The sequence below is a fragment of the Ailuropoda melanoleuca genome, chromosome 2, assembly GCF_002007445.2.
Source record: "Ailuropoda melanoleuca isolate Jingjing chromosome 2, ASM200744v2, whole genome shotgun sequence".
Classification (NCBI taxonomy): domain Eukaryota; kingdom Metazoa; phylum Chordata; class Mammalia; order Carnivora; family Ursidae; genus Ailuropoda; species Ailuropoda melanoleuca.
This window is the reverse complement of record NC_048219.1, coordinates 13753753-13780720: the sequence shown is the minus strand read 5'-3', so window position 1 is coordinate 13780720 and position 26968 is coordinate 13753753. Positions and strand designations below refer to the sequence as shown.

The following is a 26968-nucleotide window of genomic DNA, read 5'->3' as shown; positions in this document are numbered from 1 at the left end:
TTTTCCTGACCTTAGAGGAAAAATTTTCAGCTTTTTACTGTTGAATATGATACTGGCTGTGGCCTTGTCATGTATATAGCCTTTATTATGCTGAGGTATGTTCAGCTGCCTTAATTTAAAAACGAGATAAAACTATATATTCTAGATGTGCTTGGCTTTAAATTATTAAAAAAAAAAAAAAGAAGTAGCTCTTTAACAAATACTAACAAGCATCTACAACATGTCACACAATACAGTAAGTGCACTTCCCTGCGTTAAGCACCTAGTATTTGGGGGGAGGTAGAGAGGGAAACAGTGTACAGAATTTTTTCCCTTCATATCAATTTCAGAAGTAGACTAAACAAATCAAAGGGCAGGGACAGAAATGTGTTTCTTTTTTTTTTTTTTTAAAGATTTTATTTATTTATTTGACAGAGATAGAGACAGCCAGCGAGAGAGGGAACAAGCAGGGGGAATGGGAGAGGAAGAAGCAGGCTCATAGCGGAAGAGCCTGATGTGGGGGCTCGATCCCATAATGCCGGGATCACGCCCTGAGCCGAAGGCAGACGCTTAACCGCTGTGCCACCCAGGCGCCCCGAAATGTGTTTCTGACTCTTGATATTTACTGCTAAACTAGCAAGTGAACACAATATTAACACCAGATTTCTCTCTCTTACCCTCTCTAGCATTAGGCATTACAATTTTAAAATACCTTTTATGTGTTAAAAAATAACTTTCTGCTATTTTATTTACAAGTGATTACTATCAAGATTAGCTTAAAAATAGTATTTTACTCTTCCTATATACCCCATTCTCTTATGAAACTCACCGCCCCCACAGATAATTTTTAAAAAAAATCAAAAACATAGGGGCACCTGACTGGCTCAGTTGGAGGGGCATACAGCTCTTGATCTCAGGGTTGTGAGTTTGAGCCCTAGGGTGGGTGTGTAGAGATCGCTTAAATAAATAAAACTTAAAAGAAAAAAAACATAAAAGGTCACTTACCTGCTTCAAGTATTTATTGAACAATAATTATGTTCAAGTTTTTATAGATACATAGATTATTTAATAAGTCACAGTTATTTGCTTTAAGTAGCTCCTAATATATTGAGGGGGATATTCTATCTTAATATGTAAGTAAAGTTAACATTAACAATAGCTACCTTTATTGTTAAATATTTTTTTAAAGATTTATTTATTTTAGAGAGAACACACATGTGCATGAGCAGGAGGGACAGAGGGAAGAGAGGTAGAGAATCTCAAGCAGACTCCTCACTGAGCATGAGCCCCAAGTGGGGCTCAATCCCATGAGCCTGAGATCATGACCTGAGCTGAAATCAAGAGTTTGGCACTTAACTGAGCCACCCAGGGGCCCCTACCTTTATTATTAAATATTTGAAATACATTATGTGATTTCTTGCAACATAACCTTTGGGGCAGGTACTTTTTATACTGAGGAAACTGAGGCATAGGGAGATTAAAAACCACTATAACAGTTAGAAAGTAGCAAAGCCAGGATTTGCAAATAGTCGGTCTGACTCAGAGCCTGCATTTTTAACCATTATACTATACAAACTATCATTACACTATACCATTATACCATTACACTACTACAAACTAACATCTGCTGAAAGTCAATCATTCATTGACTCATTAATTTGTTCAACGAATCATTGCCTTCCATGGTCAAGCATTGTTCAGGCTCAGGTGAACAATAATTTTAAAAATATTAATAAAGAACTGATCCTCATGAAGCTTTTATGGGAGGGTTATATGGCAGGTTATACTGCACTTCTTTTTTGGCCAATCAGGTAGTAAGTGCTATAAAGAAAAACAAAATATATTAAGGGGATAGGGGTGCCTAGGTGGCTCAGTCACTTAAGCATCTGACTCTCGATTTAGGCTCAGGTGATCTCAGGGTTGTGAGACAGAGCCCTGCATCAAGCTCTGCTCTGGACATGGAGCCTACTTAAGATCCTCTCTCCCACTCTCCCTCTGCCCCTCACCACCACCCCCCCAAATAAATAAAATACACTGAAGGGATAGGAAGGGGGGTTGGAATGGAATAGGTAATTAACCATTTTAGGTGGGTTTGTTAAAGAAGGCCTCTTTGAAAGGGTGACAAGTCCACAGAAAACAGAGGAAGTGAGAAAATGAGTTATATGAACATCTGGAATAACATCCCATAAAGGAAAAAGCAGAAGCTTGCTTGGTGAACAGCAAAGAAATCACTATGTTTGAAAGACAGTGAGCAAGAAGAGAGTAAGAGATGAGGTCAGAGAAATGGGAGATCAGATCATATGGGATTTGAAAACCATGATGAGATCTTTGGATTGTATTGAGGCATAAGAAACCAACAAAGGGTCAAGCATCATGATCTGACTTAAATTTTTTTTTCAAACAATCACTCTGACTGCTGTTATGAAAAACTATACATAAAAGTACAGAGAGATCAGTTAGTAGGCTAGTTGACTGTCCAAGCAAAGGATAATGTTGGCTAGGGGTGAGGTGGTAGCAGTTTGGGGAATAATGTTGATGTGGAAAATGTTTACAAGGTAGACCTGATGGGAACTGCTAATGGATTAGGTGTGTGCTTTGAGAGAAAAGAGCTCAAGGGCTGCTCGGGTTTTTTGTTGTTGTTGTTTTGTTTTTTAGTCTAAGCAACTAAAAGAATGGAAGTGTCATTTACTGAGTTAAGAAAGACTCAGTGATTGGAGCAAGTTTGGAGAGGAAATCAGAAGAATTTTTAGGATATGCTAAGTTTGGTGTGTCTATACAATGGGGTATCTAGTAAGCAGTTAGATGGGTGTAAAGTTCAAGGGAGAAGCCCAGGCTAGAGACATAACTGTGAGGTCCTCGGCATATTAGTCGTATTTGAAACCACTGGACTAGGGATTACCCAAACTGTGGTAGGATACAGAGGAACACTAAAGCCTGGGATACTCCCCATGTTTAGAGATTGGGGGAAATGAAGAGGGCATAGCAAAGGAGGCAGAAAGAGATATCCAGTAAGGTTGAGGAGAACCTGGAGAGAGTGGTACCCAGGAAGAAATGGAAAAAAGTGTTTTAGGGCACCTGGGTGGTGCAGTCGGTTAAACAGGCAAAGCTTGGTTTCAGCTCAGGTTGTGATCTCAGGGTCATGAGATCGAGCCCCGTGTCAGGCTACGTACTCAGTGCAGAGTCTGCTTGAGATTCTCTCTCCTTCTGCCTCTGCCCCTTCTGCTTGTGCTTTCTCTCTTCCTCTCTCTTTAAAAATTAAAATAAATCTAAAAAAAAATGTTCAAGAAGTAAGCAACTTAATCAAATCAAGTCAAATAAAATGAAGATTTGGGAACTGACTACTGGATTTACCAAACTCTGTGTTGACCTTGATAAGAACAATTTCAGCAAAGTGGTGGGAACCAAACTTCACTGGAGTAAGTTCAAAAATAATGCCCTGAACATCATCAAGACTTTAGGTCCTAGCAGTTAACAGTAAATTGAAAGGAACATGTTAAATTACACAATGAAGATGGAACCAGCAAAATCCAGACTGTGATAACTCTAAAAGGACAAACAATCCATAAAATACTTGGGGGGGGGGGAGGATAGAAAACTTAAAGATTAAAAGACACTTAAAAGATGTAAAAAAGAGGTGGTATATGTACACACACACACACACACACACACACACGCCACTGCAACAGAATATCGCTCAGACATAAAAAAGAATGGTATCTTGCCATTTGCAACAACATGGATGGATCTAGAGAGTATATAATGTTAAGTGAAACAGGTTAGTCAGAGAAAGACAAATGCCATATTTCACACATATGTGGAATTTAAAAAACAAAACAAATGAAAAAAAGAGACCAAAAAAAAAACCAAAAAAAAACCAGACTCCTAAATATAGGAAACTGGTGGTTACCAGAGAGGAGGAGGGTGGAGGATGGGTGAAATAGGTGATGGGAATTAGGAGTACACTTACGACGAACACTGAGTAATGTACAGACTTGTTGAATTACTATATTGTACACATGAAACGAATATAACACTGTACATTAACTATACTGGAATTTAAAAAAGACAATCACAATCTGTGAAACTTATTTGGATCCGAACTCAAAAATGAAAAAATAAATAAAAGGCAAATTTAAAAAAAAAGCACAGGGGCGCCTGGGTGGCACAGTGGTTAAGCGTCTGCCTTAGGCTCAGGGCGCGATCCCAGCGTTATGGGATCGAGCCCCACATCAGGCTCCTCTGCTATGAGCCTGCTTCTTCCTCTCCCACTCCCCCTGCTTGTGTTCCCTCTCTCACTGGCTGTCTCTATCTCTGTCAAATAAATAAATAAAATCTTTAAAAAAAAAACCAAAAAAAAAACAAAAAATAATAAAAAATAAAAAATAAAAAAAAAGCACAGCTGAGGCAAGTAGGAATTTGGACACTGACTAGATATTTGATATAGACTATTATTATTTTGTTGTGATAATGGTACTATGGTTTAAAAGGCCTGTATCTTTTGTAAATACTTAGTAGATATTTATGAAACAAAGAGTATTATTAGTAGACTATGCTTCAAAAAAATACAAGGGATGGGAAATTAGATTGGATGTGGGTTGATGATTGTTGGGTTTGGGTGATGGGTCCATGGTAGTTGACTACATAATTCTACCCATTTGTATACATCCTCAATTCTCTTAAAAAATAGGAAGAAAAGAAGTGCCATTTCCTTGGCATACGTAAATTCTTTTTACCATCTCATTGTATGGACAAGGAAATTAAGGTTAAGGAAGATTAAATGCACTGCCCAAAGTCACACTTAAATTTAATAGATTTAAAAATATATTTATTTGAGAGAGAGCGCACACACGTGCACACGTGTGTACACAAGCTGGGGGAGGAGTAGGGGGTAGGGAGAGAAGAGAATCTCTGAGGCCATCTCTGTGCTCAGCAGAGACGTGGGGCTCGATCTCACGACCTGAGTCAAAACCACGAGTCCCATGCCCAACCAACTGAGCCACCCAGGCACCCTTAGACTTTATTTTTTACAGCAGTTTCAGGTTCACAGCAAAACCAAGCAGATGGTATATTGCCCATATGCTTCCTGCCCACACATACCCATAGCCTCCCAATCAACATCCCCACACCAGAGTGGTAAATTTGTTACAATCACTGAAATGTACAATGACACATCATTACCAACGACACATCATTATCAAGTCAGTTAATTTGAGAGCCAGGATTTGTCTCTAAAACCCATGCTTTGTATACTATATCACACTGCCAATTCCCCCCCCCCATTATTTTGCCGGATGCTATTTACACAAACTGGCAAAAAATCAAAATTGTTTCATGAATAAGCAATGTAACAAACTCTACCGTTATTATAAAATCATCATCATCAAGTTTAAGTATCCAAAAAATATTTCAATGTAAATTAATGAAGCAACTCTGTCAATGCAACAAATTATACTTTCAGTGAAACACACTTCAGTTATTTAACAAATACATGTATTGCCCACTAGATTTGAAGATATAATTACACAGAAATACAAAGCACTATCTGGAACTTCTCTCCACCTCAAATGTTCCTTTCACTAACTACATTAATCTTCAAACATAAAACAATACATGTTCAAAGGATATTTGTGTATATGCTGTTCACTGACTTAACAGTCTAACATGTACTTGTTTTGAGTACAAAGCTACATACAGCCTACAGCAAACGTGAATGATGAAAAACAGTGAATAAATCAACTACAGCTTATGCTACAGCCTATCACGAAAATAATGGATTTTCACTGGGAACTTTTTTTTAAAATTTTATTTATTTATTTGACAGAGAGACAGCCAGCGAGAGAGGGAACACAAGCAGGGGGAGTGGGAGAGGAAGAAGCAGGTTCACAGCAGAGGAGCCTGATGTGGGGCTCCATCCCATAACGCCGGGATCATGCCCTGAGCCGAAGGCAGACGCTCAACGACTGAGCCACCCAGGCGCCCCTTCACTGGGAACTTCTGCTTCAATATTCATGGAATACATCTTGTTTCAACAATTCTCCTTCTAGGAATTTAACCTATAGCAATTACTGGACCACTATACAGACATATATACTAGGATACCTACCAAAGTTTTATTTATAATGAAAAACAAAAAAGAAAGAAACCTAAACCACCATCAATGAGATTGGTTAAATATGTAATGAGTAAAAACTATCTCATTTCTGTAAAAATTTAAGTATTACTATGGAAAAAATGTCCAGGACACATTACTGAGTAGAAAAAACAGGTTAAAAACAATTAATATGATGGATGGAGAGATGGACGGATGTCTGGGAAGATACACAAGAAAAAAATTAGCAATGGTTTTATCCACAGGACAGGATATTCTTTTCACTAGTTTTTTTGTTTTTTTGGAAGATTTATTTATTTGAGAGAGAGCAGAAGGGGAAGGGCAAAGGGAGAGGGAGAGAAAGTCACAAGCTGGCTCCACTGAACGAGGGGCCCATTGTAGGGTTCAATCTCACAACCCTGAGATCATGACCTGAGCTGAAACCAAGAGCTGGAGGCTCAACCCACTGTGCCACCCAGGTGCCCCTTCACTTTCTATTTTAGACTTTTCTATATTGTTTGCTTTTTTAAAATAATAAAAATTTTTATACCCAGGAAAAAATCTGATTTGTTTGGAAAAATATATTATGTTGGCTTCAAAATTTGACATAATAAAATGCCTGTTTAGTACAAAAACCCACAAGGCTAAGCAGTAAACACTAGCATGAGATTTTAGTAACTTCCCACCTACTAAGTCTACCTATTCATTCAATGAACCTGTACAAACAGTGCACTTATTATCATATTACATTTATTATTTCACTATAGCTAAATAATCACTTGTAGAAATTCAGCCTGCTGAGGGTAAAATTTCTCAGATGGCAGTACTGAGGAACAATTGTTAAAAAGGCATTTTGCCCCTTGAAAACAAGAGTGCACATTACCCAACTAGGTCCTACACTATGGAAATGCCTTGAAATTTATTTCATTAATTAAAGGTTGGGTAGTTCTTTTTCTTTTTCTTTTTTTTTTTTTTAAAGATTTTTATTTATTTATTTGACAGAGACAGGCAGCAAGAGAGGGAACACAGCAGGGGGAGTGGGAGAGGAAGAAGCACGCTCCTAGCGGAGAAGCCTGATGTGGGGCTCGATCCCAGAACACTGGGATCACGCCCTGAGCCGAAGGCAGACGCTTCTGGTTGGGTAGCTTCTGAAAAACTGTGATCAGCCAAGCAAAAATTTTATAAAGTTTTTACATAATTTTAGAGGAATGCCACTTTTCTGTTAAATATACAAACAGAAATCAAGTCTTAACTTAGAAACCAAAAATTTCTTTTAAAAAAAGGAAAAAAAGAAGACTTCATTGCTAAGGTATAAGCCCATTTTGCAATCTATTCTTTACCCTTTTTTAACAATTCAGATACACCAATGAACTTCTTTTGTTAGATGGTTTAGAAATCAGTTAAAACATCAAGTATTGGTAATGACTCAAAAATAGTATTATGTAAGCCTACAATGGAGAACATTTTCTTGCAAAATTTCTTCCACAAATGAAAAACATAAAAATATCCTGTGTTTATATTCTATAGATACCTTATGCCTTCTCAAGAACTTGACAACTTAGAAACAATGTAGAAAAAACTGGCTGATTCAAAACAAAGAATTCTTCCAAATTATTTCGCTATTATTTCAGAATAATGTAAATAATTTTTTATTGTAATCAAATGACAAAAAGCCCACATTAAGAGAAAACATCAGTTGTGCGACATGGTTTTGCAATCTCAATAGCCTTTTTTTTTTTTTAAAGCAATGGGTAGCCAAAGAAAGTTATTAATATTAACACAGATAGTGGCAGAAAACTACAGGAATTCCAAATACAGAAAGGCTGTTCATGTATCCTAACAGCATAACCATTATGGTTGAAAAACCACACAATATTCTTTCTCACATCTGTTTTGTTAATGAGCCAAGAATGGGGGTCTATTGGGTATCCTAGACAACTGAATTAGAAGTAGGAATGTCTGGTGAATGCTGTTTATCCCAACAAACTGAGACTACATACATTTAGAAAGGATACTATTCTTAAATAAATTGTATTTTTAGTTTTACCTTCCCAAAAAAATGAACCATCACTTGCCTTATTCTCCCATCTATCAAAAAAGAAAAAAGAAAGAAAGAAAACTTATAAATTACTTTAGATCCGAGTTTTAAGTATTATAAGAGAAAATGTTTTGTTAGATTAACAAAATATTTAATTATTTCATCTTTCAGGTAGACCCTCAAATATTTAGAGACTATAAGAACCTATGTGAAAAAAGATGGCTGTAATATGAAGAAACACAGTCTTCAACTAGAATACAATAGTTTATGACAGTTTAGCAAGAATTCTTTTCTGAACTACGGTTTTTCCATATACAACAGAGACCTTTTCCAGGAAATGTCCCCTTTACAGGGCCCCAGGCCTCTTCGCATGCTATCAGGCCAGGCTTATAGAAACAAACAACCACAATGTTCCCACTGGAAAACATAAATGAATATAAATTAAATCTAAATCCACAACTTATTATACAAAATTCTCCAAAAGAGCAAAAGGGAGTAGCAACTTGAAATCATTTCATTCATTCTAGCAGCTTTCTTAAATTACTTAATTCCTTATTATCTTTTTTTTTTTTTTGAATAGAGATTTACTAGTTTGAAATCTGGCTTAGAAATTTAGAGTGATCAGGGTGATGGAATCATGGGTAATGTTTAAAAGTTTTCATCATATTATTCAAATTACATTTGAGGTTTACCTATATGTTCTTTTTATCCTTCAAGTTTTTGTTTAGAAGAACAAAGTTGTTTCTCACCTCCTCTTCAATTTTCCCTCAGGGAAAAAAAAAATCCACCACTGTATGAGAAATTCAATTCTAAAACAAAAATCAAAATAATCTTGCATATTTCTGTTAGGTCCCACTGCCAGTCAAGAGCAGCAAATAGTAGAAAAAAAGTTTTGATGGCCACTCAAGAACAGCACAAGCTAAAATTTAAGTGGCAACCAAGTAGAAAAACCTTTTGCATGTTCAAAATTCATGCCATCCAGACAGAGTAGCATTTTGACACTTTTTCTTCAAGACAAAAATCTACGAGTAAACATATCCCAAAGTGATTTAAAAAGATTATTTTAAATACTAAATTGAGAACTTAATGGCATTATATATTTTAGTATTTTGAATCCCCAACTTTTATTCATCTCATTCAAACTTAGCTTCCATACATGCAACTTCTGCTCCTTTGGACCTCGTTCTCAAATGATTTTTCTAGATTATTTTATTTTATTATTATTATTTTTAAGTAGGCTCCACATGTGGAGCCCAATCTGGAGCTTGAACTCAAAACCCTGAGACCAAGACTTGAGCTGAGATCAAGACTTAGACACTTAATGGACTGAGCTACCCAGGCAACCCTAGATTTTTATTATTAAAGAAATGAAGTGCCTTAAAACCACTCTGCAGATCCAAACATGAACTTAAAAGTATCACTAAGAAACACGGTCTATTCACTCCTGCAACACTGTATAAGACAACTACCAAATGTAACAAATCACTCCACATATCATTAATTTAAAGCGACAGTAAATGTTTTCTTCCATTGGTAGGTAAATACAATTCCTTCTGCCCTAAATAGTAGTCTGACTTCACCTAAAAATACAGACTAGAATAGTAAGCTTCTAAAACATTGCTACTCAGGAGAACTGATATCTCCATGAACATTTCTGCTGCTTCTATTCACACTTATTTAGAATTTTAGTCCAAATGTACTAAACTATAAAAAAACAAGGTTTCATCAGAAGTTCCCCTAACCAAGGAGTCATAGGCACAGGAAAAAAAAAAAAAATTATTGTTATATTTAAAAACCACCTGTGGCAGCTTCTCTGGTTAAATCAAAGTTCACAAAGTTCTTAATCAGTACAATGTACAGGACACCCTAAAAAATAACTTAAAATATTACATGCAAAAAAGAATATTAACTTTTAATGAGGAATGATTCACCAAGAAACAATTACATAGCATTTGTATCCTAAGTCCAAGTCCTCCACTGTAAATAAATTTTTTTCTATGTATCTTCCTAAAAACTAGAATTTAAAATATCTTGTAATAAAGTAATTCCAAAGAATCTACACACACACACACAAAACCTTAGAAAAAAATTGGAGCGAGGTACAACATTTACTCAACAAACTATGAGAGAACATTAATGTCTAAAAATATGTTTTTAAGTAACCTCTACACCCAAGGTGGGGCTCAAACTCACAACTGAGATCAAGTGTCGCGTGCTTTACCGACTGAGCCAGCAAGGCTCGCCCATGTCTAAAACATTTTAAATCAAAATAGTTTTATTTTTAAGTAATCTCCACATCCAATGTGGGGTTCGAACTCACAACCCTGAAATCAAGAATCTCACGCTCCACCGATGGAGCCAGGCTGGCACCCCTGTACCTGTCAAATTCTTGATTTAAAACTCAGTTGCAGGGGCTCCTGGGTGGCGCAGTCATTAAGCGTCTGCCTTCGGCTCAGGACATGATCCCATGCCCGGCGTTATGGGATTGAGCCCCACATCAGGTTCCTCTGCTATGAGCCTGCCTCTTCCTCTCCCACTCCCCCTACTTGTGTTTCCTCTCTCACTGGCTATCTCTATCTCTATCAAATAAATAAATAAAATCTTAAAAAAATAATAAAAATAAAAATAAAACTCAGTTGCATGTTTAGCCCAGCTACACTTTCAATTTCACATGCAGCATAACAATTACAAGTCTCAGGAAGAATGAAAATTTTGTTTTTGATGATGACAATTTTGAGCCATATTATACTTCTTCATTATTAGTTTACAGTTAATCATATATAAACTGCACTGAAGAGCGAACTTTGAGTTTCAAGATGTCTAAGCATATGGTTGATATTATCTAATTCTACCTCCCCAGATATGAAGATAGTTAAATGGGTATATATTTCAGCAATGGCATATGCAAAAAGAAGATGTAAAACTTATCTATAGCTCAAGAATTCACAGGAGCATTTACTGAATCGTACTTGGTTAGTTGGACCAGTTGGCTAGGTGATTGGACTTCAGAAATATTTTCTAAGACTCTATCCATACATTGGGGCATAATTTCATATGAAAAACCCAAAAGAGAAAAAGAAAAAAAAAACTATCTTTAAAACTCTCAGGGTGATTAATAAAGTGTTTAACTTTCATGTTTTGTTTTCCAGGCTTGACAGTTACGTAAAAGTCACCTATAGCCCTAGATCATCATATTCACTAAACAGTATGATACAAAATTAAAAAACAAAGGCAGGACAACAGTTTTAGAAATATACAAATCAATGATAAACAAATGAAAGTCTAAAACTTCAGCGGCGCCTGGGTGGCACAGCGGTTAAGCGGTTAAGCGTCTGCCTTCGGCTCAGGGCGTGATCCCAGCGTTACGGGATGGAGCCCCATGTCAGGCTCCTCTGCTATGAGCCTGCTTCTTCCTCTCCCACTCCCCCGGCTTGTGTTCCCTCTCTCGCTGGCTGTCTCTATCTCTGTCGAATAAATAAATAAAATCTTAAAAAAAAAAAAAAAAAAGAAATAAAGTCTAAAACTCTTCAAAACCTATACACAAAGTATCCATTTTTTAAAAAGATAGGAAGATGACCAAAAAATGAAGCATGCAAAAGAAAAATGGGAGAAAAGGATTAGAGAAAATTTCACATAATAAAACTTGGAATAATCCCCTCTCCCCATCCCACCTCTACAAATTCGTGCTGTTTGCATCTATTGACAATTATACTTCTTAAACTAATCAACAGATCCTTTATTATCATTTGGTCACTGGTTTCCTCTATTACTTAAGTTTTTCTTATATTCAAGTATCTCCCAAACTGGCAAAATGAGATGTGAAATTCAGGAACTTGTGATCACATCAGTAATAAGACACCCCCCACCTGAATATTTTGAAAATTAACTTAAAAAAATGTGTTACTGTCTGGATGAAGCATACTTTTAAATTTAACATACTAAGTATGATCCTTGGGAAAGCAAACCATTATGTAACACCTACTTTACGTTTCTCAATTAATTAGTTCAGAATCATAAAGAATGTTTTTTCTTTTTCAAGGTAAGTACTACCCATGTTGCAATTTTTCTCAAGACTGCCGTTTTCCGAAGGAGAGAAAGCAGTTTTTTTTTTTTAATTCCAAATTTCCAGGAATATGATAACCGCTTCTCTAGGGAATAGGGAATGAAAAAAATATTGTCAGCAATTTTAAGATCCACCTCCTCACGTAAGCAGTAATCCGGGCCGATATGACATTTCCGAAATCCTCAGGAACTACATACCATGCTGCCACAAACATCAGAAGAGAACTTGGGCACAGAGGAAATGCCATCTTGCATCTGACGCTGCGCTTACACCTATTTCAAACTTAATTCTCACCGTTATCTCCATGTAGCTTCACAACTACCTTAAGAGGAAAGAGAGAGCCGACCGCCCAGTGCCTCCTTGGGACACACAACCCGGTTAAAGGACGCGCACACCGTTACACCTTGAATCGGAACAACAAAAGCGACGACAAACCCTTCTAGACTCGAGGAAAAAAAAAAAAGAGTAATATCGCCTGGAGAACCCCAAACTTCAATCCTCCAAGCAGTGTCCCCTCCCCACAGTTTCGCCTACTCAGTGGCCCCGGGGAACTGCGGCGGGGCTGCGGGGAGGCGGAGGAGGGGCCGGAAGGAGGAGCCGCCCGGACCGCGCTCACCTCGCGCACCTGGGCTGGGGCGGAGGGAGCGACGATGCTCTGGGGACACCCCCCGCCCACTGGGCCACCCACTCGGACTTGCTCACCTGCGGAGCCGATTTCCATTCATGGAGCTGGGGGGAGTGCTTCGAACGAGAAGGGCGCCCACCACTGGGGGCAAGGAGGCAGCGCAGGGGGCGACGCGGCGCGACAGGCACCCTCACTCGGCCCCAAGACGAGGTGGCGATGGCTTCTCCTCAGCAACCGCACTCCGAAAGCTTTCGTCGGGAAGAGCCGCCGTGGGGAGGCAGCACGCGACTATGCGAGAGGAAGGAGAAGCGTGAGACGAGGAAAGGAGAGCCCAGTGCGGAACTTGCGTCGCCCGCGGCCGCTTACGCTCCTACTGCCCCTCCACGACTGCGGCGCCGCCGCCGACCTCCCCGGGGGCCGTCCCCGGAAGCCCGCTGGCGTCAGTTCCGCTGCCCGGGCTCGCCCGACGTCCAAGCCTCGCCTCTCCGCCCCAAGCCGTGCGGGCGCGACGTCGGTGCGGGCGCGGCCGGCGCGGAGGACGCGGGGGACGCGGGGGAGGTGTCCGGGAGCGGGGGCCGAGCCTGGGCGGAGCTTGGGGCAAGCGCGGCGGGCGGGCCCTCCCCTCCCACGGTCTTCTGCAGGGCCGTGCCTGCCGGAGACAACTCGGAGGAGCTGGACTCTTAGCACCACCCAGGCGTGGGGCGGTGCCTGCCTGAGGCGACGTCGCAGAGGGCGGTGTAGCTTACCTGGGGAGGAGCATACCTGGAGCGTGGCCCGTCTGTAGTGCGGGGCCCGGACCTACAGCGGAGTGACCCGGGCTGAGCAGGTCTAGGGCAGAGCCACCCTCCTTACGGAGCCCTCCCGCCCCGCCCAGCTTGGGCGGCACCTCGCGCCTCCTCCTCAGCGGTCAAGTGACCACCACAATTGATCACTCGAAGTCTGTTGCTTTGACGACCGTGATGGGGGGGGGGGATGTACAATTTAGCTTGGGAAAAGAGTACTAAGAAACAGGACATTACACAAACATCACATCGGATAATTTCCTCGTTTAAAACGCTTTAATAGCGTCTTGTCGCACTGAGATCAAACTCTCTTCCACGGCCAAAACGCACCGCGTAAACGGACCCTTCCTTTCTCCTCAAGCAAGACTTTCCCTCATCACCATGCTACAGCTATGCTGGGCTGCTTCTAATTCCCACTACGGGCAAAACGCATCCCTTTCCGACTTGGCGCCCCTCTGCTTTTGGTTCTCTTGGCCAGGAACAGAGCCTTTCCTTTCCTTCCACTCTTACCTTCTCTTCTTCCCTCCCCTGCCCGACGCTTCTTTTTATATTTCAAGCTGACTTATTTCAGAGGTCTTTTCCGGACCACTGATTTACGGTGGAGGACCGTTTTTCTATTATAGCAATTTCCTAATAATCCTCCCAGTCTGTAATTTGTTTTACTTAACTAGTTTGTGTGTCCCCTCCTGCATTAGCTTGTAAGCTTTCTAAGCTTACATGGCCAGCACACTCACTAGGAAATAGTAGGTCCTTAATATGTTGCCTTAATGAAAGGTGATACTATTCAGACTGAAGATTCATGATTTTTGCCTATGCCCCTAAACATAAGTAATATCATTTAGACTTTTAAAAAACAAAGTATTTACGGGGGGCCTGAGTGGCTCAGTCAGTTGAGCGTCTGCCTTTGGCTCTCAGGTCATGATCCGCCCCACATAGGGCTCTCTGCTCAGCAGGGAGCCCGCTTCTCCCTCTCCCTCCCACTCTGCCTACTGGTGTTCTGTCAAATAAACAAATAAAATCTTAAAAAAATACAATAAAAAAGTATTTTTTTTAAAGTTTGGGATAAAAAGTATCCTATCTTCAGTTCCCCCAATCACTGGGGGACTTTGGATCACTCAGTTGAGCCTCTTATCTGAGAAATGGAGAGACTAACATACCTTACACAATTGTTGTGAGGTTAGGGAATGTACATAAACCAGAACAAACCCTCCCTAACTAAATGTTAGTGAATAAAATTTACTATCATTAACATTTTAAAGCACTAATTAGATGCACCTACCTTACAGTAAATGTTTCATAAATGGATGGGATTCAAACCCTCATCTGACTTCAATTCTGCCTCACTTCTTCCCACCCTTAACCCTTTTACAGAATTTCAATTTCAAAATAACAAAATGAAATGTCACCAGATGAAACACTGTATCCTAAAAGTTATTTTCAATACCTGACTATACAGATCCAAGTCAGTAGCAGCATCCAGACAGGGTAAATACCAAGTCTTGTGCAAGGGTCTATCATACCTTCAACCTCCCATTCTGGAACTGATTCCCTAAGGGATTGCAGGCTTGTCCTCTGCCAGAATAGACATGGTGATGAACCCCTGAGGTAGTCCACTGTCTTCTTTGTTGACCTTGATTAAGTGGGATTTGGACCTCCTAATTCAGTTTGATTTAGTATCAACCATGCCTTCCCATCTACCACTGCTTTTCAGGAACCCCACCACCTCTGTAGAGTGAGCCCATGTGAAAGGTACGCTAATTATAACATCAAGAAGTGGGAAGGCAAAAGGTCTAATGATTCTGCCAAAAGCAAATTGCATGAGGCTCTCCCCTGACCACATGCACACCCTATTTTTGGATAACCTCATTCCCAAACAAGTTAGCTCTTAAGGCCATAGAGCAGGATCTTTGTGTATCTTAACTGTCATAACCCCAATGCCTAGAACAGTGCCAGTGTCTGCCATATAGTAACATTCCATGATTTGTGGGATGGATGGATGAATACTTGAGTGGGCTTCAATAATGGGGGTCAGGAAGCAGGCTAAAATTCTGCCCTCACCTCTTGTGGCACTGGTTGCTTTCAGAAGGGAGAACTATAAAACAGTATAGACATCTGAGGGACAAGGAAAAAAGTGCCCTTCGAGAGCTGCATTCTACGCTTTCTGCACTAGATAAACATCACCACTGGATGACGAGAACAACTGGATAGAATCCTCTCTTATATGTGGGTTGAAGTTACTCAATTTGACTCGAATTCACATCTCTTCTCCCAGACCACCAGCTTTTACACAGCAGAAAGTTACTTTGTACTGCAGCAGAACACAATATAAAACATACTGGCCTTAGGGACAGAGCTGAGACTGAAAGTCCTCTGCTACTGTATGTGATTCCAAAAAAGTCACTTTGAACCTTACATTCCTCATCTCTAAAAGCCAGAGTACCGAACTAGAGAAGACACTGCTAGATACCTACCCAGGATCCCTTATCCCCCTTCTTTCTTGCCTACCAGACCAGACTTGTCTTTCTAATCCACAGACTGATGAAGCAGGATAACTGCTCAGAAGGTAACTCCTAATTAATCTAAGCCACTCAAGATGGATGATCTCATTTGCTTTGCCAATGACAGGAGTGAGAAGATGACCCATTTCTAGTGAATAAGACAGGAGGCCAGATCTGCTGGAGCTTCCAAGGATTTCCTTTCTTTAAAATGAAATGTAAGGAAAAATTAGTCGTTTTCTGTTACACATTATTTTGTCAGCATTTCCTTCCTGGAATTGCAGTAGCTACCCTGGGACCGTGAGGCGAACTAGCATGAGGATAAACCAACACAGAATAGCAGACGAAAGCCACTGCAAGAACCTGCTTTGTTGGTATTACCACTGAGCCACTGAATTAACCAACCTTGGAGCCATATTAAATCAAGACTTCTTTGTCATGTTACAGGTTTCTTATTTAAGCAATTTAATTGGGGGTTTGTTATGTGCAATTGAAAGTAACAAACTCCTTCACATGAATGCAGTGAAGATGCAATTAAATAAGATAAGAGACTATACAAAACACCTACTCATATACTTCAAAGTACCCAAGCTCCTCCTCCTTTTCAGATCACTTCCCTTAACAAGGCTTTGGCCTTTTCCAAAAACATGGCTGGGAACTCCACTGTCTCTTTAAAGAGGAAAGTTCCTTGCCTTCAGACAGTGGGGAAGAGGAATGGAGGGCTCCCTAGAAAGATACCTCAAGACTTTGTCTGAAAAAGACTTTGCCAAGAGGATAGTGCTGAAGCTCCTGCAGTCTAGAACAAAGGAACAGTATATTCCTGCAGGGTAACCACAGTGGTCCAAAAACCTTGATATGATATCCTGGGATGGCAGTTGGGGCGCTTAAGTGGAGAACTTTTAAATGTACCTTATCCCCAGAAAGTCCACTTTTCCAGCTTAAAGGATTGCTTCTGTCATGCTCTGCAACTTCTAAGCTTGCCAGGTTTCCTCAGCCTGTAGCCAGAGGAATAAATTGGCTTGAAAGCTAGAAACAAATAGCGAGAGCTATTTGCTACAATTCAATGCTGCTTTCCATTCAAGCAGTACAGACAGCAGTCTAGGGATGGCCCAGGCTCAGACCTTGAAACAGTCTTCTCTTTGCATTATAACCCTTTCATTTAGCCACCAAACCCTAACTGCCATGAGATTCTGGGGTGTGCTAAGCCAAAAGATACCCAACAAATACCCAGCCTCATTTTGCTCCAAGACATTTCCTAGACAAGAATATGCTACAGTATATGCCGCCAAACGACAGGACAAAGGAAAGGCTGCTCAACCAATACTAAAGAGGAATGTCCAGGGGTGTTAGGACAAGCCTGACTCAAAACCTTGAGCTCCTGGGCCAGACAAATCAGGATAGTGGAAGCCCACTATCTTTTTCTCTTGAGTAGCAACCAACAGCCAAATTCTGAAAGCTTCTGAACATCAATCATTTCTAAAACTGAATTATGGCAAAAATGTGTCCTCCCACTTAATCTGCTAAATACTTTATTTCTGCTTCATTAAGAGTTAGAGATTTAGGGGCGCCTGGGTGGCATAGCGGTTAAGCGTCTGCCTTTGGCTCAGGGCGTGATCCTGGCATTATGGGATCGAGCCCCACATCGGGCTCCTCTGATATGAGCCTGCTTCTTCCTCTCCCACTCCCCCTGCTTGTGTTCCCTCTCTCGCTGGCTGTCTCTACCTCTGTCAAATAAATAAATAAAATCTTAAAAAAAAAAAAGAGTTAGGGATTTAAGTTTTATTTCAACTGGGAAAAATCTCCCCCATGTTCCAATTTGCTCAAGTTTGATCAACCTAACTAACACTTGCAGCTGAAAAGGAGCTGGGTACAGCTGGCTTGCTTCCAAGGGAATCTGACAGGTGGTAGACACAGGTTAGCTTTGCAATATGAAAGTCACAACACTGGGCCTCCAGAAGAATGCTAGTCCCATTTATGTACACACTAGCTGCCCCTGAAAATTTCTTACTGGGCCTTTTGCCAGAATCCATCTCTGAGCCATCGTCCCCCAGTAACAGAAATAATAGTGCTCCAGCAATACCAGGGAGGAATGCCAGAACTTGCATGCTTGACAACAGTACCATCAGCTTAAGGTATAAAACCACAGAACCTCCAAATTGGGGTGAGAGTAAGAAAAGATGACGGTAATCTGGTTAAGTTTCTACTTACCTGAAGAGTCAGGAATGCTGAGTCCATCCATCCTGTGCACTCAATATCACTTCTTGACTCCCCCTCTGTATTCATGAACCACAATTTCTAGATCATTTCAATTCTATTCACAAATATTGATCCCTTGATATATGCTACAGCCCTGAGATGACAAAAATGAACAGAATGTAGTTTCTGCTCCTAGGAGTTCACAGGCTCTGGGGAAAACGAATCATGAAAATAAATAAAGCCAGCTGCTAAGTGCTATCGAGTGCATTGGAACACCATCTAGGACACTGGTTAGGAACAAAATTAGGTTTGTTTATTTTATTCTTTTACAAGTATCTCCTGAGGACAGGAGGAAGCTGGAGGTGGAGGTGGTGGTTGTGGTGAACAACTTGGAAATTCTAGTCTTAGCCTTATTTAAAGTAGTTTTTTTCAATGCTCATTTTCAAGAAATAGTGGAGAATGACCATATAGTTGCAAGATGCCAAAGAAGATGGGATGGAAGACGGTTAACTGAGTAGAAGAAAATACCTCCTCCTCAAGGCAGCAGTTCATGTTGTTAATTATGCCCTTCTTGGATCCTATTCCATTCTCCTGACTTTTCTCCCACTTCATTAAGTAAAAAATATACAAGGTATCTAGAGTGATTCAACAGTCTTCTTAGCTTCAGCCTCCTCTCATCCTTTAAATTGTGTTTCCTGGAGTTGGACACTGTTTTCTTGCTCTAGTCTTTTTCTAAGCCATCTTGTTCATTCCTATGGCTTTACCTACCATCTATAGGAGTATGAATTCCATTATCTACAACCGCAGTTTTGTAGTCTTCCCTGAGCACCAAAATGTAAGTGTTTACTGGAAACCTTAAACTTGTTGCCTCATGGGAACCTCTAAACTCAGTCTATACGAGGCTGTCTTCACAAAATTCACCACCTTTCTTCTGTAGTCTCCCTTCTCCCCCAGTCTTGGTTAGAAGAATGTCCCAATATATTCATTGCTCAAGCAGGAACCTGAGCATTATTAGCCTCTACTCCTCTCTTTCCCTTCCACCATCTATTGAGTACTATAAGTCTAGCTTCTGAGTGTATCTCAAAAATCTTCCCTTTCCTATCTTCACTGCTATAGTTTTATAGCCTTGTTTCAGTCCCTCATCATTTGGTTAGGGAACCATCTGGCCACTTATATCCCCCACCAAACTTTAAGCTCCTTAAGGAGACAGACACGGTTTTCCTCCTTTCTGAATTGTGCTTCCTTTCTCCCCCAATACTGCTGGACACAGTGCTTTGCATGGTTTGTTGAATGAAGAATAAATGGAGGCCTTGTGAAGTATGGTTACATATAATCTGTAGTTTCAAGAAAAACTCTGGTGTTTTTTATCCACTTTCCTATAGAAGTGATGGTTTTGCTCTTATAACAATCTAATACTCTAACCTAAAATCTATCAGAGATATAATTAATCCCAACAGTTTTCTTTGCTAATGGGAGTGGGGGAAAAGAGACAGAGAGACCACACTTTAGAAATAGAAGCCACTGTTGTCTTTATAAAACACAGAATTGTGCTGCTGCTGTTGCTTGCTTTAGAAGGAACTGTACATTACAGCTGCTGGGATAATTTTACAACGGACTGGACAAGGTACAGCTCAAAGCAGGACACAAACACAAGTCTCAAAGGGAAACAAATGCAAACAAGTACACAGCTGTGGGGCTCCAGGGACATTTCCCCATCCATGCTGGACTTGAGAGGGATAAAAAGTTTAGAAACTAAAGTGAAACCCAGAGTAGTCACACATGCCCACCAGATGGCTGCTAAGTGCAACATCACACACCAATCAGGTTGGACTGTGTGCACAGGAAAGTCATTTCATTTTTCCTTATTGCTACTACACCAGGGGACTCAGTGCATTTGACACATTGTCTTTACTTGCACAATCCTTGGAGGGTTTCCTATTTTCCTTTTTAAAGAAGGAAATCTGCCTTCCCCACCTTATTCTGTTTTGTTTTGAGCCCATTCCCTCCACTCCCATTCTTAGGCTCCAAAACAGCAGCCAGAGGTTCTAAGTCAGTAGGAATAGAGTAAGGGGAGAGCACCAACCTAGCCTCTCTCCCTGCCTAGGGAGAAGGCAAGTCCTAATAAAAGGGGGGAAAGAGAAAACCAGAGAATCCCTTCTCCCCAGTCTGCTTAGAAGGCTAAATAGGAAAGAGTGCCCTGCATATCCCTGCCATGATCAGACTTTAAGAAGGAAGGCATCCCAGCTACCATCCTGGATTGGCCTAGGCCCAGTAAATATATAAAATAACTTCCCCCAATGTAGTTTCCAAAACTGCATTTTGGCTAGTTTGAGATGACTTTCCACCCTGAAGGGGAAGGAACTTCCATTCTTCTTTGTTACACATGATGCCAGGTCTAAAACACTGCCCCACCAGCCTTGCAGAGAGATACACCATGGGCCAGCTAAGAATTCAAAATGTCCCCTTGGCTGCCCATCCTGAGTGCTAGCCTCATTTACTGAATTCTGGACCCCCCCCCCAAAACAAAACAAAACAAAACAAAACAAAAAAACAACCATCCAAGAACATTGTTGCTTAGCCAAAGAGGAGGCCACAGTGGAGTTATCTAGTAGGTGGGAACCAGGAGCTTTTTAGGGAGGTTTCATGCTTTTAGGTATTTTCCTTGTCAACATTATTCTAAACCTAGATTCCCATCAACAATAGCCCCAGGCTTATCCCGAGTTCAACAGTAGCACCTCAACCCCCAGTGGGTCAGACTGGACTGGAAAAATGATCAATGAACAGTGCTCTTTCCCATCTTTTATCCAAATTCTCTCCATTCTCTTCCCATCACTCTCTTCTTCCCCCATGTCCAACCCCGAACCCTCCAACCCTGGAAACCAAGTAGCTTAACCCTAGGACAGCCTCATAAAAGGGAGGCCCCAGGTAGAGAAATGGAACCAGATCTAGAAAAAAGCAATGAGAAAAACCAACTCCAAGGAGTGGACAGGTATGGAAGTTGTCAGAAGCCCTCCTGATTTCACGCCAGGTAGGCAGGCCTGCTGCTCTGCCCTTGTGTAACGTCGATGGCAGTCCAGCCCAGAGAGAACATTACCAGGCTTGGGGAACAGATTTTTGGTCTTCTGCAGCCAAGGAGCTAAGCCTGACCTTGCTAGCTAACAGTGGGATTATCATAGCCATGCAGAGAATTCATCATCACATAGGCAGGCAGGCCAGCAAACAAGCTTAGTGAATTGAAAAAAGGAAAAGGACGCCAGGGAAAGAGAGAAGTAGAAAAGAGAGGTAAGAGAGTAGAACAAAGGGAGCAAGAGACCTGTCCAAGAGGATGAGGCTGGGGTCCCCCCAACACTTCCTCAGAACACAAGTAAGAAGCACCACTTAAACCAAATCCAAGAAAGCCAAAGCTTGCTGCTAAAACCACTTCTCAATCTGCATGCACCATCTTTCAAACAAGAATAATCCTCAAGGTCAAGGGTATTTTTCAAGTCTCAAAGATAAAAAAAAAAAAAATCAGAGCAAGAAGTCATTTTCTTGCCATTGCCCAAACCGCTTCTCTTGCTTTTTATTTCTTGAATGGCATGTGCAATGCCAAAGGGCTAATAAATGCATTTCAGGCCCCAGCTCAAAACCTAAATGGAGAGAGTGAGGCAAAGAGAGAAAAAGGAGAGAACATAAACTTGTTGCTGAGAGTAGGTGGCTACCACCAGCTCCCTATGTATATTTGCAAATGCTGGTGAATGACTGGACCCTCCAGGAACAGTGCCCTGATCCCAGCCCCTAAATGCACCCAAGAAGAGAACATGCAGAGCCCATTGTCCCAAGAGAGCTCCCCTCCCCAAAGGGTGACGGAACACGAAGTAGACAGTATATGAAGGCGATGGACAGGGCAGATGGAGTGTTGGCATCACTCTCTTTAGGCACTTGTGTAAGGAATGTAGGCTCTCCAGTGAGCTGCCTCCTCCCAGAGCCCTCCATTCCATTCTTCAGCTGGGCTGTGCCCATGGGGCAACCCATGCTGTAGCCAGGAGGAAAGAAATAGAGGAGGAGTTACTCAACAGTCCTGATGCCTTCTCCATAATCAACGTTTGTGCTACGTTTTGTGAAGTCGCTGAACAAAGTAGCCAACCAGAACAGAACCTGGGATAGACTGTTTTGCATAGCAAATCTGGGTCTGTACAAGGGCTGCTGGGGAGGGGAAATGGTAGCTCTAAGCACACAGGCCAGGATTCAGACCGGCCTCCCAGCCTGAGCTAGGTCTAAAGTGTCATGGCTTCATCACCAGATTGGGGCAAACCCAAGCCCAAGCTCCTCAAAAAGAGGACCTTCCACACTGAAGTTGCAACTCCTCATCCCAAGCAGTGGGATGGGAAAAAAATGAACAGTTAAGGAAAGAGGGGGCCTTGCCTCAAGGCCAGCAGGCACCAAGCTAGAAACCCCCTACTTTTCCAGTTCTGCAAGACAACCAAACCCCATCTTTATCCAGGGAGACAAAAAAAACAAAACAAAACAAAGGCCCATGCCACCCACTCGCATGCCCTAGTGGGAAACTGGGAAAAATTCATTTGTGTAAACAGAAGCAATAGGGAGCAGCAAAATTCTTCAGCCTGTCCAGAGGACACACTGGAACCAGGGATGAGCCAAAGTGTCAGAGGACAGTCCAGAGAAAGGGAAGATGCACTTGCAGGAAAGAGTGCAGGGCAGTGCAGAGGAGGGAGCCTATAGTAAGAAAAAGATATTATCTGCACAGGGGAAGGATGGAGCCTGAGCTCCGCCATGGGGAGATAACCACCCTCTACCTAGCCAGGCCAAAGAACAAGTCAGGTACATAGTCCCTTCTGATGGCTCAATGTTTCTGGGATGTAAACTTATTGGGCATGGGAGGGATTTCCAGATTTTGGCAATAGACTCAAGTTATGGTATAAAAATAACATTTAGTTTTTGCTCTTTTTTCTTATTTTAGACCTTTGTTTAGACCTCTTGTTATAAGACACCCCAGTTAAGAAATATTGAAACATAAGCGACTTGACCATCAGGGGAAAAAAGAAGCCAAGAATGAGAAATGCTATGAAAGTTAACTCCAGACCCAGGCAGATGAGGAGGCTGGGGGGACAGCGAGAAAAGGAGGTGTTAAATGGAAAGGCCAGGGGCCAGTCATCTCAGCAGCTCCAAGACTTGTCATGTCTGAAAGTGCAAATGTCAATGGACTTTAACCATCTTGAGGTTGTGATCTTCTTAAAAGCTCAATGAATAGGGAAGTCAATTCCTCTGAATGCAAAATAGCTGGCGCTCTGGCTGGAGGCTTGTTGGGTTAGGAGTATTTCTTCCCCACCTACCTCCTCTCCCACCCCCACCCCATCCCCCCAAAGAAAGGTACAAAAGGTTGCAGTTCTGCAGCATTACCGTTACAGGGAAGGCACTGGTAACCCACCAGTAGGCGGAAGGAAGACAGGGTCGTGTCACTTCAGAGCTAAGTGCCATAGTGCCTTAAGTCTTACTAGGGGCTGGATGTCTGTCAGGGAGGAGGTGTGAGGTGGGGTAGAAAAGGTGGAGAGAAAGGAATAAGGGAAAGGGGGGGGGGTGGCAGCTGGGGGAGGAGCAACCAAAATCATTAGCATTAAAAATCTTCCTACAAACTGGATTTTCAACCCATTAAAACATCTAGTATTCTAAAATATTGATCTGGGTCTGGTTTCGTTTTTCCTCTTAAACAAATCTAGACCTTTTCTGATTAAGGCTCCTAAAAAATCCTTCCCTCCTCCCACCCACTTTCTCAAGCCCCTCACTCTCCCATCTAAAGTAGCAAACCCAAACCTACCAGCTTTTGTCCACGGGGCTGCAGAGCCGACCTTACCAAGCTGTCAGGCATGAGTCTTTAGCACTGCGAGTCACATGAGACACCTGTGAGTATGGTGGGCACCAGTGCTGCCCCTCTTGGTCCAGTGGGGTCAGGGCCAGATGTGACAAGATGGGGTGAGGAGTGGGGGTCATGAGGTGGACATCAGAGATTTCTGGCTGGTGGTCTGGCTTACTGGCCCCGTTCCCCACCCTTTTGCCCCCTTTGTAGAAGGAAACAAGGCCTTCTGAACTCCTCCCTACCCTCCCTCCTCCTCCTTGCTTCCTCTGGATTTGGGCGGCACAGCTCTTGGGGCTTGGAAAGCTTTCTTCTATCCAGTGAGGTAACAGCGTTCTGCCTTCAAGCGAAGTACATGGTGCGCAGAGTATCCTGGTGAACCTGCACGGCTTTGGCCAGGGCCTGGGGGTCCCGCCCATTGCTCTGCCCCGATATGTGGCTCCCCTCTCCACTGAAAAGCAAAAATGAAAGAAGTCCTTCCTGGTGCACTGAGCTACTGCTAATCCATTCCCCCATTCAGAGTACCAATTCCCATACCAACTTAAAAGAAAGTCCCACCCCGCATTTGGACAGATGAGCCCAAGGATATCATATTGTACAATATTCACTTCCTTCTGCCTAAGGAAAGTTGAGAGGATCTGGTACCAGAGGCTGAAGCAAAAGGGAAGTGATCCCAGGCCTCACCTGTCATGCTCCTTGTCCACTAGGTGGTATCGTGCCCGGAAAGCCACCAGGCGGGCATAGTAGGCAGGTGCTGGGATAGAGACGGAGCGTGTGCATCGTACATAAGTGTGGCACAGCTGGTATGTCAAGATCTGGAGCTCATCCGCTGTGAAACGGTTGTCATCCCAAAGGACATAGTAATGGGATGGTCGGCTGGTGCCCTGGGAAGATAGGAAAGTGAGAGGGCCTCACGTTGGGCAGAAGAGATGACCAATGCTAAGGAATAGGATCACTGTTAAGAGTGTGGTGGGGGGGACGCCTGGGTGACTCAGTTGGTTAAGCATCTGCCTTCGGCTCAGGTCATGATCCCAGGGTTCTGGGATCAAATCCCACATCGGGCTCTCTGCTCAGTAGGGAGCTGCTTCTTCCTCTGCCTGCCGCTCCCCCTGCTTGTGCTCTCACTCTCTCTCTGGTGTCAAATAAATAAAATCTTAAAAAAAAAAAAAAAGTGTGGTTGGGGGCACCTGGGTGGCTCAGTCAGTTAAGCATCTGTCTTTAGCTCAGGTCATGATCCCGGGGTCTTGGGATTGAGTCCTGCATCAGCCTCCCTGCTGAGCAGAGAGCCTAGTTCTCCATCTCCCTCTGCTGCTCCCCCTGCTTGTGCTCTCACTCTCTGTCTCTCAAATAAAATCTTAAAAAAAAAAAAAAAAAAAAAAAGAGTGTGGTTGGGTTGGAAAACCCACCCACGAAAAGGCAGACACAAAGCCACCTATGTCATAAAACACCCTTGTTATGGGCAACCCTGTCTAAGATGTTCAAAATTTACTTCTGTTCAAGTACGCTAAAGGTTTATTAGGAGAATAATCCTTTTCTGAATGCCCTCAGTGACAACTGATATATTTTAGAGGCAGTGGGAATAATCAACTCATCTTCGACCCATTGGAAACCGCTGGACATAGCCCGGCTACCTGGATGCCTGCATGGCTGCACAGATAGAAGTCAAACTCAAATGGGTGGGTGATGTTTGTGTCCACAGTTGTCCCAGCTGGGATGTTACCACTCTTCCCAATCTGTATAAAGACAAAGACAAACAAGATCCCAAGATCGGCCTGGCCCTAAGTAGGGCCCCAACTGAATTCTACTCTGACTTTACCAGAATCTAAAAGTAAAGCAGAAATAGCTGTTCCCAGAGGGTACCAGATCTTGAAACAGTGGGCTTCTACTGTCACACAAACCTGTGGTTAAGTGCTGATTTCACCATTCATTAGCTGTGTGACCTTAGTAAGTCATTTAAGCTTTCTGAGGTTAAACTGGAAGTAATAATAGTACCTACCTCATAGGGCTGCTGTGAGGAAGACACCTTGTACAGTGTCTGACATATAAGAGAAGTTCAATAAATAGTAGTTCTCTTTCCCTTCTCTGGGAGCTGGTCTATATAGGTGTCTACAGGCCAGGGAGCTAGGAGAAGGGAGAGTAACTATAAGGGCAGGAGGGGAGAAAGGAAAAAAGGGAAGAAGGTGGCAGAGGAAGGACAAGAGCTGGGAGGATAGACAAACCAAGCCCAGATTTATCTCAAGGGCTTCTTCCATATTAAGAGAAGGGAGACAGGATGAGGGTGGGTGGCTTCCTCAATCTCTCACTCACTCGCTCATTCTTGTCAGCACAAAAAAGGCGGGTATGATGGCGTTTCTGCACCACAATGTAAGTGATCCCAGGCTGGTAGTCCTTTTCCAGTTTGATGCAGGCATCACGAATGGCCAGTAGCTCATAGTGGAGGATCTAGGCACAGGGTGAGGAGGGAGACAATGAGACATAGCTCCTCTTGAGTCATATCTTTGTGAACTAAGAAGTTGCCGTTTGTAATATGGCTTTTTGCTCAGTCTCCCTTTATAAACAGACACCCAACCATTACAGATGACAGAGCCTTTCTGTCAAAATCAGCCTTTTACTCAGTTAATATGATATGTTGCTAAAAAACCTTGGCCAGGAGGCTTGGCATCAGTGGAAAGCACTCGCCTGGTTCCTATTCATAAAGAGACCTAATATCAAGACACAGAACCAAAGCACATAGACATCACTAAAATCACAATGCCCAAAGTAAGGTCAATTTCAGGATCAGGAGGATAATAGGAATTCCCCTGTGAGCTCCAAGAGCAGACAGTGTTGAGACCATCAGAGAAGGGCAGGC

At 42.1% G+C, this 26968-nt stretch overlaps 2 protein-coding genes across 5 annotated transcripts in view; both read right to left on the bottom strand.

Moving 5' to 3' along the window:
• Positions 1-13222, bottom strand: part of AGO3 (argonaute RISC catalytic component 3) — a 128656-nt gene extending 115434 nt beyond the window's left edge. The window contains exon 1 of one of the 2 annotated variants that reach the window (XM_034649102.1): positions 12871-13222. In XM_034649102.1, the coding sequence (XP_034504993.1) occupies positions 12871-12889 (19 nt within the window). In that variant the 5' untranslated portion in view covers positions 12890-13222. The remainder of the gene's footprint in view (positions 1-12870) is intronic. The other variant, XM_019797391.2, reaches the window with a different exon arrangement.
• Positions 13223-19770: 6548 nt separating this feature from the next.
• The window catches only part of AGO1 (argonaute RISC component 1), a 35746-nt gene continuing 28548 nt past the window's right edge, over positions 19771-26968 (bottom strand). For all 3 annotated transcript variants that reach the window (XM_034649083.1, XM_002917127.4, XM_034649093.1), the window contains 4 exons: positions 26425-26559; positions 25749-25850; positions 24802-25001; positions 19771-24568 (listed from right to left, as the gene is read on the bottom strand). In XM_034649083.1, the coding sequence (XP_034504974.1) occupies positions 24460-24568; positions 24802-25001; positions 25749-25850; positions 26425-26559 (546 nt within the window). In that variant the 3' untranslated portion in view covers positions 19771-24459. The remainder of the gene's footprint in view (positions 24569-24801; positions 25002-25748; positions 25851-26424; positions 26560-26968) is intronic.